A 19,923-nucleotide genomic window follows, 5' to 3' on the forward strand; every position below is an offset into this window, starting at 1 on the left:
TTCAAGCTAGTTGGTGCAACAGATTTAATGTAAAGTGGAGCTTAGCAGGAGCTTGGGAGAACTGACAAGACAAAGGTCATATTGTATGTGGGGGTGTCTGTGATGGTTAGGTGAGTGGACAGAAAGACAGAAGTCATTGACTTTCCAAGAGGACTTGTGATTAGAGCACGTCTTTGCGCTTTTGCTTCATAACTCCCCGACTTTATCGATTGACTAAGTGAGGCCACCAGAAAAATCCCAAACTCCATGATGATTATCCATTCCCCACCAGACCCATGCAGAGCAAGATACCCTCTGTAGAGTGTTGACCCAACACGTCACCCCAGGCAGCATTGTCCGTAGTCAGCAGACAGGGCCCTCAGTCATCATTCAAACTCCGATAGGTGGGGAATTGGAAGGCGAACTTCCCTGGGAGCTAAGCTGGGAAAGATCTGGCCCCTCCCCATGAAGTCACCTGCTTCCTTTGAGAAGCAGGAGCCCTGGCACAGTCCCGGCACTTTCTGCTTCTGCCTTTGCCTAGAAGCTTGTACCTAGAACCAGGTTTGGATCTCATTGTCCACCCACCCCAGCCCAAGCCCCTTCAGCCCTTGTGGCTTGTGGCATTATTCTCTTAGCTCCCTGGGATTCAAGTTTGCAGGGTGACACAGGCTCCAGCCCTGCCACATTCTGGCTCCCTTGGCTTTTAGATCCATTATCAAGTCTTCAGTCTCTCTGGTTCCTCATTCATCACATGGAGATGATAGTAGCACCTGGTTCCTGGAGCTGTTGCTGCAGCGCATTCATGCCACAGCCAGTGTCACCTCCAAGTCAGTGGCCAGTTACTGGGCACTTTCCTCTATAGCTCTGCCCCATAGGCCCCTTCCGCTATAGGCTTGCTGCTTTGTCATGGGTCTTTGAGGGCTAGTCTGCAGGACTGTGGCCCCATCTCTAGAAGGAAGCTTTCAAGCTCTGGCCAGAAGCGTGAGGCACCCCTGCCTATCACCACCATTCATTTGGCAACTTGTGTTGATGCCTCCTTTGTGCCAGATGCTGTGTCATGTGCTAGGGGCAGAACACTCTTCATGGGGCACAGACAGCACAGAGCGGGGACTGGCAAGAAGATATGGGTCAGAGGATTCATAGTTGAGAAGCTCTTAGGACGGAGGGTGCTTGGCACCCAACAGTGCACCAGTAACATCATTAAATAAATGGTGTGGTCATCTTTGGCAGCTGAGAACAGCCCCCATGGGGCATACAGCCAAGCCAGGCATGGGGGGCTCAGGAGGACATAACATGGGAAGCAAGAGGAGAAGATGGGGCCAGGCAGAGGAATGGCCCAGAGGCAGCAGATCCCTGGCCCATGTGGGGAACTAGGAGCTGTATTGAACTGTCTGGGATGAGAGGCTTCATGGGAATGACAGAAGGGGCTAAGGAAGCAGACAGTGCTTGGTGTGGGTCTGGGAGGCGATGTGCAAGAGCCAGCTGAATGGAACTGGATGGAACTCCTGGCCTGGGTTGGAAGGAGGGTGCTGAAGTCCCGGCGAGGCTCCAAGATGCTCGTGGCAACCAGCAGCCCGCCTCTGTGTTCCTGAGGCTGGAGGCCAAGCGTGCCAGGCCTTCCTGGACCTGTGGGAGATATGTTGGGGACAGGGCTTTGGCCCTCCACCCCTGGTCTGATCACAGCCACCAGTTTGGTTGTAACCGGACTCTGGGTTTTCTTTCTTTGCAGATGTTGGAGGAGCTCCAGTGTTAGCAACGGGCAAGTCTGCTGGGGCCGAAATTGGTAGGTGCCCAGCTTCCTCTTTGTGCAGGGCTGAGGGGGGCAAGAGGGGCGGGGGTGAGGGGGGTACGCTCAGAGCCTGGCGGGTTTCCTGTGGGTCATCACAGAACAGGGCAGCACTCACTTCCACATCCGCCCGAGGACTAACACAGCTTTACCTCAGGGGCACAGGCCTGCTGGAGAGCCCTTCTCCAAAGGGTCCCGAAGTCATCAGGCCTGCCCTCCTCTGATACGTAGCTCCAGCCCCCACAGTGCCCTGCACTCTGCCAGACTTCCCACTGCTCTCTCCACCTGCCCTCAAGATAGAGTCAGATCTCTTCCTTTGCCTTCTAAGCTTACCATGGAGCAGGCGAGCAGTTGACACGTGCTCCATACATGAATTAATGCAAAGGCAAGTGAGGTAGGGCTACAGGAGGCCGGAAAAGGGAGCCATCAACCTCTGGGAAATGACTCCCAGGGCTGAAGACAGTGGGATGGGGTTCCAGGAGGAGAAGGTGGGGGGTAGGTAAGGGGCAGGGGGCACATGTGGCCCTGGGCTTCAGCGGATTGGATGTCGACTTTTCTGGTGACTTTGGACTTGAACCTGATTGTGAAGGGGGCTGTAGAAGAGCTTTGCAGAGTGGTGACTGATGGATGGATACCTAAGGTTGCATTCCTCCCTGCCCTGCAGACATCAAGTATGCCCTCATTGGGACGGCTGTGGGCGTCGCCATATTGGCTGTCTTCCTGGTCCTGAAGATCTGCATGATCAAGAAGCATTTGTTTGATATCGACTTCTCAGACTTGAGAAGCACAAACCCAGGCTTCAACGGTAAGGGAGCAGCGACCTCTGGCCCCGTTCCCTCCTGCCCAGACCAGGACAGTCCCGGCAGCCTGAGGCCCCAAGGGTTCCACCACCCCCGAAACTTGGCCAGAGAAATACTGACAGACTGGGTTGGAAAGAAACGCAGAGGCCTCTCTGTGTGTCTGTCCATCTCTCCCCCTCCCCTCTTCTCTCTGTACTTTTCCATTCCTAAGAATCAGATTTCTTGGAGAAAGCTGGGAAAGGGAGGTGAGTTGGCTTTGGACCGAAGCGTTTATTCCCGTATCCAAAGATGTGACCAGATAAAATGAATCCCAGGAGTTGATGAGTCTGGGTGGGTTGTGGAGGTGCTGCTGAGTGGGTGTGTGGTTTTTTTTTTTTTTTTTTTTTTTTTGTCATAACCTGGGCTGGTCCTACTCAGAGCAGTGCTGTGTCCCCTTGGTCCAAAGAGAGCTGGGCCAGTGTGAACCCTGGCGTGGCTCTTGGTGTCCTTGTGGCACCTTCAGGGAGGCTTATCCCGCAAGCCCAGCAGTCAGTTTGTGAGTTTTGATTGCAAAATGCAGCACTGATTGACATCCCCTTTCTCTCAAGATGGAACTTGCAAAAATCATCCCTAGTCCCGTCAGCCTGCTTAGTAATGGGATCATGATGCCGTTTTCCATGATATTTTCCCAAGGGTGAGGAGGAACGAGCCTCACCGTGGCTCTGGAATATAGGATCGTTATCCGCGAAGATATGCAGAAGGTGGAATCGGAGCCATGCCCCTCCAGGGCGTCCTGAGATAGCCCCCACTCCTGCACACTGCACGAGGGGTTTAATAAGTCACAGGACTTTGCTGACCATTATTTTTGTATCCCTATGATCACAAGGGAAGAGAAAGCAGCCTCTTCATCACATAGTGGGAGACGTGTTGGATCCCCTTAGACCAAGAGGGTCTGGGAGTGGCAAGTGGAGGGGTTTGATGAGGAGTGTTAGGGATAGGCCGCTCCACTGATGACAGTGTCCCCTTCCTAAAGCCCTGCTTTCTCCCTTTAGACACCGCCACACTAAAGAAGAGAGTCCCAAGGTAAGGTCACTATTGTGGTAAGTGTGGGGTATCATTCTCCCTTCTGTTTTATTCTTTGTGCTTCCTTGCCTGTCATCCTAGCCCTTCCTACCACTCCAAAATGCTTCCTGGGAGACTAGAATGCACCCCATGCCCCCTCTTCCCTTCTCTGGTTCAGTGGGCAGGAGTCATGAAAGTGAGGGGCCACAAGGTACAGTAGCCAAAGGGGATTTGAGCTTGCCTCTGCATACCCTCAGTTACATTCTGCCCCACCTCCCCCCCAAAATCCCCCAGTGCGTTCCCCCAGCACCCAGAATGAGGTCCCTAACCCTTGCCATGACTTACTTGGGAAACCTATATGGCCTGCCCTGGGTTACCTGGCTTCCCTGCTGCTGTGATCCACATTGCTCTTCTGCACAGAGACTATGTCCTCTGAGGGCAATCCTGCCTCAGGACCTCTGCACTTGCTGTTTTCTGCTACACGGAATGCTCTTCTTCTAGATAGCTGCAACCTTTGCCCTTCATTTGCTTCATATTTCTGCTTCAAGGCCACCATTTCATTTTAGATGGCCTGTTTAAAATAGAAACCCTTTCCCTTACCTAGCTTTATCTTTCTTCATGTTACTTTCCATTCACTGACATTATGTGATATACTTCTTCTTCTGTTTCTTTTGATGGTTTTCCCCCTGAAGTGTAAAGTTCTTGAGGGTGGGATCTTTGTTTTCATCTTTGTAGCTCTGACATTTAGCACCATGCATGGAACAGAATGGGTACTTTTTTTTTTTTTTTTAAGATTTTATTTATTTATTTATTTGACAGAAAGAGATAACAAGTAGGCAGAGGGGCAGGCAGAGAGGGGAGGAGGAAGCAACCTCCCTGCTAAGCAGGGAGCCTGATGCGGGGCTCAATGTCAGGACCCTGGGATCATGACCTGAGCTGAAGGCAGAGGCTTTAACCCACTGAGCCACCCAGGTACCCCAGAATTAGTACTTTTATATGTGTTTAAAGAATGAATGAATGGGCTTTTGGGCATGGGCTAGGTACTGAGCATTGGGAGAAGACAGGCTCCCTTTCAGTCTGCAGGGGACACAGGCACATCCTAGATGCTTGTTGCAGGGTTTTGGGGTCGGGGAGAGGGAGCTGTGACATAGCTAAGCATGTGTTGCCTTGTGCCTGGGACATACAGAGGGGTCCAGGTGGGAGGCAGGATGTCAAGGATCTCAGGTAGTGCTGGGATTGCATACAGAGCGGTGAGAAGTCCTGGGGAGGGGGGAAGAAAGAGAAGTGTACACAGAAGGTACACCGATGTGTGTCATTGTGTACATCCGGGGAACAAGCATTCTGTGTGATAGGAGCAAATGCTTCACACGAAGGTCTGTAGTGCAGAGGCTGGAGAGGGGGTAGTCTTACTCAGGGTCTTGTATGCTAAGTGAAGGAGTCTGTACCCTGTCCTGAAACTTCTGGTCAATCAGACGGATTCTAGGCAGAAGAGGGATGGGACAGGGTTTCTGCTGTAGTAGCATGGCAGGGGGCGGGGACATCTGCTAGAAACAGGGAGACCTGCGGGGAAGCCCTTTGAGGACCTCAGACCTGCTGCAAAGCCCTGCTGGGCAAGAATCAGAGCGATACTGAGGCGGGGGGCCCAGAACCTGGTTGCTGAGTGAAGGTGCAGCCATCAAGAGGGAAGAATCCAGAACAGGAAGGTCCCCACGCAGCAGTGCCCTTGGGAAGTAGATGGTGGAGCAGGTTTGGGCAGTGGGCTGGGGGGCTGAGATGGGGAGTCCTTTTTTAAACACAGTGAATCTGAGACTTCTGGAAACGTCCAAGTAGAGGGGGCGGTCCGGAAGGGCTGGCATGCAGACAGAGGTTTGGGCTACGTGGGGTAGTGGGTTTTAGAGGGGACCTGGAACCTGGGCTCTCCTCCAGTTCTGCCCCAAAGCCTAGCACTCAGTAAGTGCTATAGCGTGTGTATGGGAGGAGGGGTGGACATGTGGGGGAAGAGAGAGACAGATGCTTGATGCCTCAGGGCTGAACTGGAAGTGGATTTTCTCTAGAAGTTTACTTTCTTGAGGATCTTCCCTTCTTCAGATATTCTGGTTTCTGGAAGAGTGTTTCATCGACTCTGCCTCCAAGCATTGCCCCGTCTTCCCCAACTCTCATTATCTCTCTGTCTCTCTGTCTGTCCCATCCTCTCCCATGTCGCTCCTCCCTTCCCCCACTCCTGTGTTGTATGGCCACCCCACAGGGGCCTGGGCTGGGGGAGAGGAGTGTGATTACAGTGACCATCCACCTTGTCATCCAGGACTTTGGGAGAGTGAAGAGGAATTGCTAATAACAGTGGTAGGACGATGGGGTAAACCTGGATAGTTCTGGGAGAACTGGAGCATATGGTCAGCCTCGGTTTAGTGGGGCTGTGAGGCAGTGCTCGCCAGGCCCCACGATGGGCACCACGGTCTCCTCTTGCTCACAATGTCACCTCCTCTGCACCTGGGGTTCTCACGCCGGGGAGGGATGGGTGACCAGTCCCAGGGAGCTTTTGGAAACATGTGGAGGAATTAGGGACATTACAGGCTGGGAGACCATGATGCCATGTGTCCCATGTCACACACACACACACACACACACACGTTCATACACACCCAGACCCGCACTGGCTAAGGTGTCGCATTCCTCTTTATAGAAGAAACACGCTGAACAGCTCTCACGCCTACAAGTCCGTGAGACCTCTTATGGGGGAAGGTTGAATTTCAGGTTGGCTGGCTCCTACGGCCCCTGTCTTTCCCTACCCTGAGGGACCTTCTCACTGGGGCAGCCCTGTCTCCAGGCACCCCTTGGGGGATTGGCGTGGCGCGAGGTTCCGCTGAGGGTGCAGCTGGGGCCCTGTGCTGGGAGAACATCGTCTTCCTGGCTCACCCAGGCGCAGCGTTCCTGCGGCTCTGAGCTGGGTGCTGACTCAGGCTCTCCCACTAGAGAATGAAGGCAACCTGACCTTCATCAGGGGTTCAGACAGGGCTCTGGGCCAAAGGGGGTATGGGAGGCCATGGGCTGAGTCTGGTAGGGTGAGAAGGATTAGCTCCTGACTAAGGAGAAGAGGGGAACTGGGAATGAATAGATGAGCTCCAGGCCTAGAGCCTGTATTGCTTTTTGGGGGTCCAGCTGGTCTCTGGGGTGGGGAGTACATTATGGGAGTCAGTTTTGCGTAGATGGGGGATGTCTGTGATAGCAAAGACTCTGCCCACAGTGTGGCCTCCGGGGCCCCCTGCTGGGCCACCTGCATGCTCAACCATGCAGCGTGGGGACACCCTGGGCCTGTGGCTGCAGATTGTTGTGGCCAGCTGTGACTCTCTGTCACGATTTAGGGGTCGTAGTGATCTCACCACCGACAGGGGTGAGTGTGCTACCTTGGCCTTTCAAACCACCCACACATGGAGGGGCACTTTGAGTTAGGGTGCTTGGCCGTGGAGACTCCAGGGGCCCCCAGAAGTCTCTGCAGACCCTGTTTCAGGGATATCTTCGTCATAGAATAAAAAAAATGGAAGAGTACCCAAATCCTAATTTTCAATCCTGGGCATGTGTACACAGGGAGGGAAGGGAGAGATGCAGGGCAGTGGGCCGAGGGTGGCTGGGTGGGAGCCCTCCCCTGCTCTAGGATGTAGCCTCCCCCAACCCCACCCCACGAGCAGGGAGCTGTTCTTGGCACAGGTCACACCAGAGCTCCTCTGCGAACAGAGCTTGTCGGAGACGAGGGAAGCACGCTTCAAGTTTCCAAAAGTAACACTAGATGGAGTCAGGCGGAGTCAGGAAGAAGTTAGACCAGAAAGAAAAAGCTCAGGACAGGCAAGCCATTCTCCTGGAGCAAAACTTCGCATGTGCTTTTTCTGTCATGCAGGAATGATTTAATGAACACCTGATTCTCCTGTTTTGCAGGTCAAACCTCAATTTCTCTGAAAGGTGAGTGATAAGCAGGATGGATCGCTGGTTCTGAAAGGGAGAAAGGCAGTGGCTCTCCAGAGGCGGCCCCCACACAGGACAGGAGAGGATTGCTAGCCCGGAGCCACGCATTCCTCCTGCCTCTCCCGGGACGCCAGGAATCCCCCCACCTCCTCCTTCTCCTTCTTCTTTCCCTTCCAAAAAGTCTTAATTTAGTGGTACTTCAGGAAGATTTAAAATGAAGCTGTGGGACTTTTGCCTGATTAAAGCTGAGAAAATGAGATTTTAGAAATAGGGTAGTTAACTTTCTTTTATTTGCCCAGATTTTCCCTAAACGTCAGTCAAACCATGAACTTGTCAACCTAGTCCATGAGATTAAAAAAAAAAAAATCCAAAACTTTGGTGTCTTCAACGCTATTGATTTGACGGAAGTGTCTGTTTCCCTTGTCGCTTTTGGGTCTTGCAGTGGACGAAGTCTGAGTGTGCGGGGTTGGTCACAGGTCACAAGTCCTAGGCCCACTTGTCTGTGTCTCATGCATCACCTACTTGCTCTCACCTTCCTTCTTTTTGAAAACTCTTCAAATCACCAAAGAGTTGAAAGAACAGTGGAAGAAAGACATATACATACACTTAGATTCCCAAGTTAATAGTCCCCGCACTTACTTTATTCTGTACACTTGCATTTTTTCCTGACCCACTTAAAAATTAGTAGAAGTATCACCCCTAAGTTAGTAGAGATGTTTCACCCCTAAATACGGAACCAGGTGTCTCCTGCAAGGTCACCATATGATGACCACACCCCCAAAATGACCAGTATTTCAGTACTATCATTCCTTACACAGCCCACATTCAGATAGCTCTGATTGTTTCCAAAGAATCTTTATAGCTCTAGTCTTCCAAACCCGGATGCACAGTATTTGATTTTGTCTCCATTTCGTCTTTTTTGTATGTTTTGTATGTTGGACGACTCTGCTTTCTTTCTCTGTGGCATTGTCGATTTTGAAGTACTTTTGTATGATGTCCTGTCTTTTGGACTGGTCTGTTTCCTCATGAGTAGACACAGATTGAGACTGTTGTCAAAAACACCACGGAAGTGACATTGTGTGTCCGATATTGTACTACATCAGGAAGCCCATGACGTGAGGGTCTCATGGTGGGCGATGCTGCCTTTGATCACTTTTTTTTTTTTTTTTTTTTTTTTTAGTTTTTACTTATTTATTTTTCAGAGGCAGGGGAGAGCACAAGCTAGGGAGCAGCAGGTAGAGGGAGAAGCAGGCTTCCTGCCGAGCAAGTAGCCTGGTGCTGGACTCAGATCCCAGGCCCCAAAGGCAGACGCTTAACCGACTGAGCCACCCAGGCATCCCTGCCTTCGGCCACTTGAATAAAGAAGTGACCAATAGATGTCCGTGTTGGGGAGACAGATTTTCCTCTTTGTAATCGGTTTATAACCTGAAGGGTGATACTTTGAGACCATGTGAACATCCTGACCCCTCAATGATTCTTCATCCAGCGATTTTATATCTGTTTATATCCATCTTTGAATCAGTTATGATATTGGAGGTTACAAAATACTGAGTTTCTAAGGGCAGCATCCCTTCTGCATTTAATAGCTGGTATGCCTCTGGATGAAAAGACTTTTTCCTTTCCCCTTTTCTCTTTCTCTTACTTGTTGAGTATCATGATTGTGGATTTCAACATATTATAATTCATTGCCATTGCAGATCTTTGTGATGCTCAAATTGTCCCCATTTTGTCCAGTACCATCACTTCTTGGTGGTTTTTGAGCATTTCCTAGATTTTTTTTTTCCTTCTTCTTCATTTCCTGGACTTCTGACACAACACAGTATCCCGGGCTCACCTTGTACTGACTGCTCAGACCTGGTCACCCATGTACCTACCTGGCTTGCTTGCTTGCTTTCTCCCTTTTTCCTTCCTTCCTTCCTTCCTTCCTTCCTTCCTTCCTTCCTTCCTTCCCTTCTTCTTCTTCTTCTTCTTCTTCTTCTCTCTCTCTCTCTCTCTCTTTCTTTCTTTCTTTGATATGGAATAGCTTTTAGAAGCCAAGATGTGGGCACGATGTGTTCGTGGCTGCTAAGACATGACCCTCTCAATGGACAGAGTCAGGAGATATATGTTTAAACCACAAACTCATAAGGCTCTCAGTTTCCCTCACTCTGTATTTCTGTTTTTTTACCTTCAAAGTGAAAACCCTGTTCCATACAAATATTTTTGCTCTTTTGCTCTATCCTCTAACAGTAAACAAAATAATTCCACAATCACAACACTCTACAACCACAAACTTGCTTAGTAACTTGAAGATTTCTTCACAGTTCTTTTTCTTCTTAGAATTTAGCCTTCTCTCTGTACCGAGTATTATACTCAAACTGAACTAATTATTTTCTCTGTGTGGTTATGCTATCAATTTGATATGGGGTTTGTTTCCTTTTATATGCTATTTTAATGTTTCTGTTCTTAATTCTTTCAATTTAATTCTACTTTTTTGAGTTTGTAAAACATACATATAGTTCAAAGATTAAAAAAATATGTAAACAGATGAGCTCAGAGAAGTCTCCCTCCCATACATGTCTGCTCTGTCCTGTCCCCACCCACTGCATGAAGGTAACTATTTTCAAGTCTTGGCTTTATCTTCCCATGTTATTTTTAAAAAATATATTTAATTAAAATTATATATATATAATTTCCTTAAAATTAAAAAAAAATGTTTACATACATACATATATTTTTTCTAGCTCTTGTAAGGTTTTATTTTTTCTTTGGATCTCTGATCCAGTTAATATATATTGTGGTGTGTAGGATGACACATGGATCCAATTTTACCTTTTTCCCAAATGGCAATCTATTTCAGTATCATTATTGAAAATATTATTTTCCCCAGTTCTATCTGCAATCTTTATTGTGTTCTAAATTTCCGTGTGTACTTGGGGTAATCTTAGACTTTATATTATTGTTCATGGTATTTGTGAGTATTCACATGCTGGGACCACGCTCTTACTCATATGGGTTCCATGGTTCGCTCCGCTATCTGGCGCACTCCCATTGTGTGTCCTATTCAGGCACATTCTTGCTGTTCTCTTCTAGCTATTCTTGAGTATTTGTTTTTCCATATGACCTTCAGAACCAACTCAATCTATCCATGGAACAAACACCTCTGTATTTTTGTTGGGGTTGCATTATGTTCATATATGAGACTGAAGACGATTGACTTCTTTACAATGTCCTTCATGGAAAGGTGAATCTTTCTGCAAGTCCATGTTGACGTATCTGAAGAGAGTTTTTGGCTTTTACTTTATGGGTTTTTCTCATTTCTTGTTAAGTTTATTCCTAAATATTTTTCTGTTTCTGTTGCTTTTATCAATGGAGTCTTCTGTTATGTCTCCTACTGGGTCATTGGTTGCTTATGGATTATATCTGTATGTTAGTGTTATAGTGACAGCCTTACTGAATACTTTCATTGTATGTGTGTTCTTCTTGATTTCCCTGAGTTTTCATAATATTATGTCATCTGCCAAATTGTAGATTTTCTTTCCCAGTTCTTATGCCTCTAATTGTTTCCTCCTCTCTGAATGCATTGACTAAAACCACCAACATTAAATAATAGTGGAAACAGTGCAGATACAGTCTCCCAAAGTCTCTTTCTCTTTCTCTTGATACCCAGCCCAGGTCTGCAGTCTGATTCACCTGCTGGTCCTGTCGGCAGCTACTCTTCCAGCCTCTGTCCAACTTACCTTTCTTGTACATTGTGCCTATCTCTCTAGGGGCTGGTGACACAGCTGTACATAGAGGAATGACTGCCCTGTCAGAGAACAAATTCCTCCATGGAGAAGCTCACAGGTGCCCCTTCCCCAGCTCAGGGCCATTAGGAGAAGAAGGAGGCTGCCTTCTTGGTTTTCCCATCTTCTGTAGACATCAGCATTCACAAGCAGATGCTGCATAGGTCCAGCCACTTTGGATCTTCTTCTTAACAACATCCAAAAGGGCCCTTTGAGCTCAGAAGTTGTTAAAGATGTTAGAAGGGATGAACTTTCTGTTGAGCCCCTGGACCTCTAGACCATCCAGCTTAAACTCTGATTTTTGGACTCAACACATTTTAAAGGAGAAGCACAAAAAACTCTCTTGGAACCCCTTTAGACTTCTCTGTCACCATCCTTGCTTGTTTCCAACTTGCTTACCTTCCATGTTGCCTCTGCTGCCTTCAAGCTCTGTAACCCTGACCTCAATGTGTGTCCTTGGTCCTCTACACGTAGGGTAGGTAGGTACTTTCTCTTTATGGCCTTTGGCTTGGCTTATCTCATTGCTGCTTCTCTCTGCCCCATCTTTCTAATGTTGTTGTCTTTTCTCCCATGTTAGATATAAAGGCATTGAGATAATATGCACAATCGAATGGCATAAACAAGTATGCAACATTCAATGTAAACACAAATATGCCATTCTGTTAAAATTATGACTGTTACAGGAAATGGCAGTGAATGTTGGTGTGAATTCAGTCTCTGTGCCTGAGGGTGTGGGTGAGGTCTTTAGTTGAAAGTGGCCATAGCAGTGGGTCTGTGCCCTACTTTCAACCTGAGCTCTACTATATTGGGGTCCGGTTTGGTGACCTCATAGTTTCCTATGTGTTCCTAATTTTATGTAGATATAGAGATAGAGATAGATCTGCTATGTGTGGACAAGTCTCATGCTCTATAACAGCACAAGTTCAGACTCGAATGTATAAGTTTCTAATTATATTTGCACAGGTCTAAATACCTGGTTCCTTGTAGCATCTTCCCAGGTTGATGCAATCTCTTCAAGTACATAAAGTGGCATTTTCCAGAATATATGCCTTTTAATCTTGGGGAATGACTTCTTCCCTTTTTCCACCAAAGTGGGTGAAGTTTTGTGGCTCAAGGTTTGGCAGGCAGAAAACAACCTCTCAGTTGAGCTCTATCTAAAAAGCTCCCCCTTTTACCTAGAAGCCACTGGTCTTCACATACTTTCTATGTTGCACAAGGAAATGTCTCACCTTGCTAAGATATGCTGATGAATTCTTTCATAGCTACTTAATTGTGTGTGTGTTGCATAAGCATATGCCATAATTAGTGAGAGCATAATCACTCCATCAGTAGGTCTTCCTGATGGTTCTCTTCCTTTCCAGAGATGAACGAGTGATTGAGCTCTAAATGAGTGGCCTCCTCGGGAAAGGTTGGGCAGTCTGGACAGTTTCAATCTCAGGGATGTCAAGAATTTGAGCTTCCAAAGCTGGTGATTGACCTTCATGTGGACGTCAATGCCCAGGCCAAGTAACAGATGGAATAGAGTCTACAGTGTTTCTGTCCTAAAGGAAAATATCAATTCTCTTCCATGAGAAGTGGACTCAACAGAGGGAAGCATGAGCACTTTACCCAGCAGTAAGAAAAGATGGAAGCCAATAATCCACACTGTCTATCCTGGTCCTCCTTGGTGGAGTTGTTCATGATTCTGTGATAACATTGTGTCCATATCAATGGAACCTACCCAGAGCAAATGGCTCATGGAAATGGGGACCAAAGTCAAGACACAGCCTGCTTAATACCACCATTTATCAATAGGTAAGCATCATTTTTCTAGAACTGATGGCTTCACCTTTTCAGTTGTCATAAGAATCCCCCATGTGAATATTCAGGATCCTTGAGACATGAAGACTATGGGGTAGTCTCTGGTCTGAGGAATGAAAGACTGATCTTCCACAGGAAAGAATGGAAGACTGGGCCAGAGTGAGAGGAAGGGGTCTGAATGGCCACGGAATGGCCTACAGCTTTGCAGCTCTACACAAGATGAAGCCAACAAAGGATTAAATTAAAAAGCCAATGGTGGGGCGCCTGGGTGGCTCAGTGGGTTAAGCCACTGCCTTCGGCTCAGGTCATGATCTCAGGGTCCTGGGATCGAGTCCCGCATTGGGCTCTCTGCTCGGCAGGGAGCCTGCTTCCCTCTCTCTCTCTCTCTGCCTGCCTCTCCATCTACTTGTGATTTCTCTCTATCAAATAAATAAATAAAATCTTTAAAAAAATAAAAAATAAAAAAATAAAAAGCCAACGGTGTGCCCTGTAGGGACCCACACAGATGTAAGGGATTATTGTTATGTTTAGAGCATTATTTTGTGGTTATTAGTACAAATCTGAATGGCTTTTGCCTAGAGGACATGCCCGACAGAGGCTTAGGAAACGCCCATCTTTTTATTATTGCCATCAACTAAAGGCTGTGTGGCATAGGCCTTGTTAACATTTCTCTCCCCCATACTCTTAACCCTGTATTTCTGGGGCTGCATTCTTGAATACTCTTTGCCTTTCCAGTTCAGCAGAAATCCAGGTGGTTGCGTGGGCTGGTTCTCCTCGGATTGGGTTCTTCTCCTTGTGTGTGATGAAAGATGAGCAATATTTCAAAACTCAGTGCTGTGTTATAATAATTTGCCTGGATTCCCAGGGCATCTTTTATCTGACTTGATAACAATGTAGTTCATTAGCAGCCTTTGTTAGCTGATAACCTAAAGCGGTAACCCGATACTCATAAGCAATTTTCTGTGTGTAAGATAGAATAAACCATCTTGTAAGGTATCTGTTAATTGATTTGCTTCTTTTAGCAGCATTTTAATTAAGACTTCTTGTTCATGAATGGCAGAGACACTTACAACCTGAAGGTGAATGCTTCAGGATTCTCAGTGATCATTTTTTATAGGCACAACAAAACCGTGGCGTCCTCTCCTCCATCCCACACCATGATGTATTTTCCTAGCATCATTCCTGGGCTCCCCTTTTGTTTTCGCCCCACACAGGGTTTCCTGGGTGAAGAACAGAGAAGTATGCTGAAGACCAGTGCTCTCTCCTTGGGTTATAAAGGCTGACATGCCCTGGGAGTCAGCGGGACTCTTTGTAACGGGTCCCCTTGGCTTCCACCCCAAATTCAAGTGCAGTGGCTTCCTTCTGTGGCAGTTCTACTGGAAGTTCTCTGATTCCCCTTCTTGACAGCCCTTCTCCCTGGTTCATGGGGATGGATGTTCCAATGGGCAAGAGCTCTAGGAAATGTTTGAAAGCAGCCACAAGAAGTCATTGTGTGTGCAAGTGCAATGTCAAGAGTGAGGGCCATTCTGATGGCCCCACCCAGTGGTTTGGGAGTGTGGTAGCAGAGGCCAAGGGTTAGAGGAAACTCCTGCCTTCCCAGCCCGATAGGACCTGGGACCCGTAGAACACATACCAGTCTTGCACAGTCCAGCTTGCCTCTAACAGAGAGGTGAGGAGAGGACCAATGACACTCAAACACTAGAGGGTGAACCTTCCCTACATGGGGAGAGCAGGCTGAAGACAGCAGCAACCAGCCAGGATCTCTGGGCACAGCTGTGCTTTGTTGCCTCCCAAACTCAGCACTCAGAGGAGAAGAAGGTGAGATGGGAGAGGGTTATCTGGCCAGATCAACAAATTAAAAAAAACATGCATCAATCTCTATGTCTATAAACTAGAAATTTACTTACATTGAATCTATAAATTAAAATAAGTACATAAAAAGCAAATGCATATGTGTATATATATTCTCTTATGTGTGTTTTTAAAGTATACATATCATAGAATTTTAAGATATAAGGAGATTTAAATAAGTTAATAAATGGTACTCCTTTTCATCATTCAAGTTTGGAAATAGCTGAGAATAGACAAACAAGCCGATGGAGAATAAAATATGAGAGTTATTGCAACTTTCAAATGAGTCATGACATGTCAGTATCACTCTGCTGTCCCAAGCGTGCTGCTTTGCATCCTTGCCCCAGTCGGAGAGATGAGTGTGGCTTGGGCTGTGGTGCTGGGCAGCAAGGTTGCAGAGGGTGGATGTGTTGGGATGAGGCTTAGACTAGGCAAAGATGTCAAGAGTTACTGATGGGTAGATGTGATCGAGTGGGAGGACGTGACTCAGCATCACTCCTAGGATTTGTTGCCATGGACTAGGAGGTGGAGGACCTGGGGAGTGCTAGCCTCAGGAAGGCTCTGCAGCTGGTCTTGGGTCTCTTGCATCAACCATTAGGGCACTGAAGTGGGGGGGGGGGGTCCTATGTTTGGGGAAAGTGAGGTCCGGGCTGTGCTCAGCTGTGCTCCTGCTGACTGGCTCTTGTCCCTCCAAGTCATCTGTCAATATCTCAGACTTGTCAGATAAACTAATCAACCTTCAAAGGATATGATATTTCACATGTACATTATCATTGGATGACAGATGGTTGGCCCATCTCTACACAGAGCGTGGGAAGTTGTTCAGGCCTCATTCATCCCAGCCTCACTTATCAGCATATTTTGGGTCTGAGTGTACATGGTTCTGGAGTTTCCACTGACATGATTTTTCACATCATTTGTGATCCTCTCTCTGTGCAGTTTAGGGATGTAAGAGATTACATAGGCTCTGTAGCCAAATGCTGCTTTGTGAGATGGACGCATCATTTAACCTTTCTATGCCTCAGTTTCCCTATCTGTAAAAATGGGCTAATAGTTATACTTACCTAATAGGATCTTTGTTAGCATTAAATGAGGTAACGCAGATAATAAAGCTCTTAGAAGACTGACATGTAGTTGGCACTCAGCAAAATGCTTGGTCACCTTTTACTCCATTCTAAAATTCAAAAGTGAGATTAAGGAAGTCTTCATTTTTAGACATTCATTTCTTTATAGATATTTTTGAATCAAGTTTTATTTTAAAACCGTTTTAGGTTTTCCTTAAAGTTGTGAGGGTACTTCAGAGAGCTCCCTTATGCTCCGCTCCCAGCTTCTTTATTATCAATATCTTACATTAGTATGATTTAAGTATCAGAGCTAGCAAACCAATTTGATTCCATGATTACCTAAAGTCCTTATTTAATTTGTATCTTCTTAGTTTTTACCCACTGTCCCTTTTCTCACCCATCCGGGGTGTGACATGACATTTAGTTATCATGCTTCCTTACACTCATGCTGGTTGTGATGGTCTCTTAGACTTGCCTGAACAGTTTTGAGGAGCCCTGGTCAGTATCATTGTGTATCACTGGTCAGTATCACTGTGTATCAGTATTGTGCAGACTGTTCCTCAGCTCAGAGTTTGATGTTTTTCTCATGAAGGTAAATTTCTTCTAGGTTAATTTGAACATAAAATTGATTATAATCATACAATAAACCAAGTGTTCACTAATGTTTACTATTGTTTATATAAATTAAGTTGGGCAGATCGCTGACAAATCTTACTTAAGTCTAATCTGCTAGGCTCAGTAAAAAGGAAATCTTTCTTTATAACATAAAGCAAAGCAGGTGTTTCTAGTTAGTGTGGGGCTGCTCAGGTTAGCCTCCCACAACCACTGTGCCCCTTGGCTCTGCAGCAGAGACCACAAGAGTACTTCAGCCTCTGTTTGGGGCAACTGCGGATATGACTCCACTGTCCTCTCTTACCCAAGAAAAGATAATCCCACCTTTGCTCCTTCTGTGGACAGGCAGGAGCCCTCCTGAGTGTGGCCTGAGCTCTCTAGGGAAGTGGCTCAGAGTTGCCTGTTAAGTCTTCCTAGCAAAAACAAGAAGCCTTATAATGTGGTTCTGATTTTTCATCCTATCCTGAGTTTAAATCAGAAGGTGGTTCTTTTTACTGGCTACAAATTGTGAGTCCAGCACAACTGCTGACCAAAAAGGGATTAAAACAATGTCCAAGATTTACCCCCAATGTGCTCTGATGGGGCATTTACAGCAGGCAGCAAGGGCTCTGCTCTCTGCCCCCAGTAGACTCACTCCAAGAAGAGATGTCATGTGGCCTCAGTCACGTCATCCAGAAGGTGCTAACTGTTGCTACTGTAGATGACCCTCATTTCCCTCCGTCAGCCTTCTGGACGGAGTCAGGTTGGGTTGATGACTCCTACCCCACCCCTCCATCAGGACTTGACCTGGGATCAAATTACCAAGGATTGAAATTATGCATTTTATGTTTACTGACCCCAATGAAATATTAAAAAAAAATTAAATGCTAGTCCAAAAATATTTTTTAGCTTGGAAATTTTAAATACTTTGAAAAATAACTCTTGAGGGATTCTGAAGCTGGATATGACTGAGTAGTGTATCATTCTAGCCCTCCTGCCAATAACAATGATAAATTTAGTACAAAATACAATAGGACAACAATTTGAAGTACTGATGAGCCTCTCAAAGCAGGCATAAGCCAGAGGGAAATTGACTCCTAAAGAAGACACTTCAGTGAGTTCACATTTATTTGGCTCTACCCTGAGGACATGTACAATTTACATTGTATACAGGGCAATGAGTATGAAGAAAGTGGCTCTCTTACTGTGCCTGGAAGACAGAGTGGGGCTCACAGCAGTCATAGGGGCTAGACGTTTTGGGGAACAATTCTAGAAAGAAAGCAGTCTTAGAGGGGGAGACCCAAAATCTGCTTTAGAATTCCCCTAAATCCTTGACTAACTTCTGAACTGGGCATGCACACAGTGAAATTTGAAAGGGCTTAATGGGAAATGACAGTGCAAAGGCTAAAAATTGCTGAGGAGAGATTTCAGCAGTTGCTGTGCTGTTGAGAGACATTTCAAAGTCCAGATCCTGCCAGAGGGGCGTTGTGTGATGGTTTGTTTCACATGCCAACTTGGCTGGGCCACAGTGTCTGGGTATAGAGGTAAACATTATTCTGGCTGTTTCTGCGAGGGTGTTTTGGATGAGATTAACATTTAAATGGGTGGACTTGGTAAAAAGCAGATTGCTCTCCATGGTGTGGGTGGGCCTCACCCAATCAGCTGAAAGTCTAAATGGAGCAAGAGACTATTCCCCCCTCAGCAAGAGGGTACTTTGGCAGCAGACAGTCTTCAGACCTGAACTCCAACATGGGATGTTCCCTGGTGTCTAGCCTGCTAGCCCACCCTGAAGATTTGAACTCACCAGCCTCCATAATTGCATGAGCCAATTACAAAAAAATAAAACTCTTTATATACATATTCTTTTGGCACAGGTGTGAGAATTTTTCTAAGGCAGATAGAAATTTTACTCCTAAAACCATATTGTGCCTATGGCATGTACAGCATGAAAACAGTCTGAGTATTGTGCATAATGGTTTTATCCCTGGGTGGTTGACCTTGATGTTGGAATGGAAGCCTCTTCTTCTCTGGCCATTTTTTCCAAGTTTTGGCTCCCAGGCCAGACTGCCCTTGGAGAGAATGAGAGAGAAGAAGGGCTTCTGCCAGCCTGAAGGGGTGGCCTCCGGTGATGTTGGCCGAGAGAGTTCTTAGGTAGGAAAGGGGACAGAGTGACCTGTGAGATTGCTGTAGCAGGAAGGAGTGTAGAATGGTAGAAAGAAATTCAGGGGGCCAGGACTGGCCTGGGCCTGGGTGAGGTGGAGGGTGGGGGTGCTGGGAGGGCAGCTGCAGACAGGGCATGAGTCAGACTGAGGAAGACCTGTGGGTCTCAGGAAAGGTGGAGTAAGTAGGAGGTAAAGGTGATGCTCATTCTCTTCTCTGACGTGGGAGTAGCTGACTTAGAGAGGGCTGTTCCTCTCAGTAGTTGGTGGAGCTGATACAGGACAGGTCTTAACTCTGTATGGGCGCCTCTAGGAGTGAGAGCAACCACAGAATCCACACAGTCTCAGCTCTTCATGTGGCCATGGATCTGGCCTCACCCTGGAAGGAGGATCAAAGTCATAGAGGACCGCATGGACGTTTTTGTGCACCGAATTGTGTGGATGCCTTCCCTTGCCTCCCCTTGTAAGTCCTGGTTGAGGGGGCTGACTCTACTTCTCCAGAGAGGGGGTGGGCAGAAGAGCAGGACAGCAGGAAGGGGATTTGTTCTGGAAGACAGAGAAGATTTTCCATGGGTGAAACTTTTTAGAGGGGACACAATGTCTAAAAACAAATTTTCCGAAGTTTTGCCATGAAAAGCCCCTGATGTCCTATAAAGAAAGATGGGATGAAACAGATAAAGGGGATTAAAAGCGCACTTATCTCGACGAGCCCTGAGAAAGGTATGGAAGTGTCGCATCATTATACTGTACACCAGAAACCAATATAACACTGTATGTCAATTACACTTGAATTAAAAAAAAAGAAGAAGAAAAAGGAAGAAGGATGCTAGCCAGGATGGGCAGGACCTGGCTTCGGGTGGGGTCATCACCCTGTTTCAGTGGCTTCCTACATGAAGGTGGTAATGACTCACCTGGGTGAGGGAAGGGACAGTGAGGAAGGGGAGGAGGGACAGACAGAGGTGGCTCATACCTGGAGCCTGCATGCCGGGCTGGTTGCTCTCTCAGACCCCACCTGGGCCTCGAAAGGGACCCCTCCACTGTCTCCCCAGTTCTGAGTGGGACGCCCGAGTCTGTGTTCTAAGAGGAATGAGGGCAAACAACCAAAGTTCGTATTTCAGGCCAAGGCCAAGAGAG

At 46.9% G+C, this 19,923-nt stretch overlaps 1 protein-coding gene across 1 annotated transcript in view; it reads left to right on the plus strand.

The window, feature by feature from the left end:
* Positions 1 to 14,120, plus strand: part of TMEM273 (transmembrane protein 273) — a 34,721-nt gene extending 20,601 nt beyond the window's left edge. Inside the window, exons 2-6 of the mRNA XM_059169634.1 lie at positions 1,709 to 1,762; positions 2,430 to 2,570; positions 3,597 to 3,627; positions 7,534 to 7,557; positions 12,686 to 14,120. Of these exons, the coding sequence (XP_059025617.1) occupies positions 1,709 to 1,762; positions 2,430 to 2,570; positions 3,597 to 3,627; positions 7,534 to 7,557; positions 12,686 to 12,710 (275 nt within the window). The 3' untranslated portion in view covers positions 12,711 to 14,120. The remainder of the gene's footprint in view (positions 1 to 1,708; positions 1,763 to 2,429; positions 2,571 to 3,596; positions 3,628 to 7,533; positions 7,558 to 12,685) is intronic.
* The last annotated feature ends 5,803 nt before the right edge of the window (positions 14,121 to 19,923 follow it).

The sequence above is a fragment of the Mustela lutreola genome, chromosome 4 (genome assembly GCF_030435805.1).
Source record: "Mustela lutreola isolate mMusLut2 chromosome 4, mMusLut2.pri, whole genome shotgun sequence".
NCBI lineage: Eukaryota > Metazoa > Chordata > Mammalia > Carnivora > Mustelidae > Mustela > Mustela lutreola.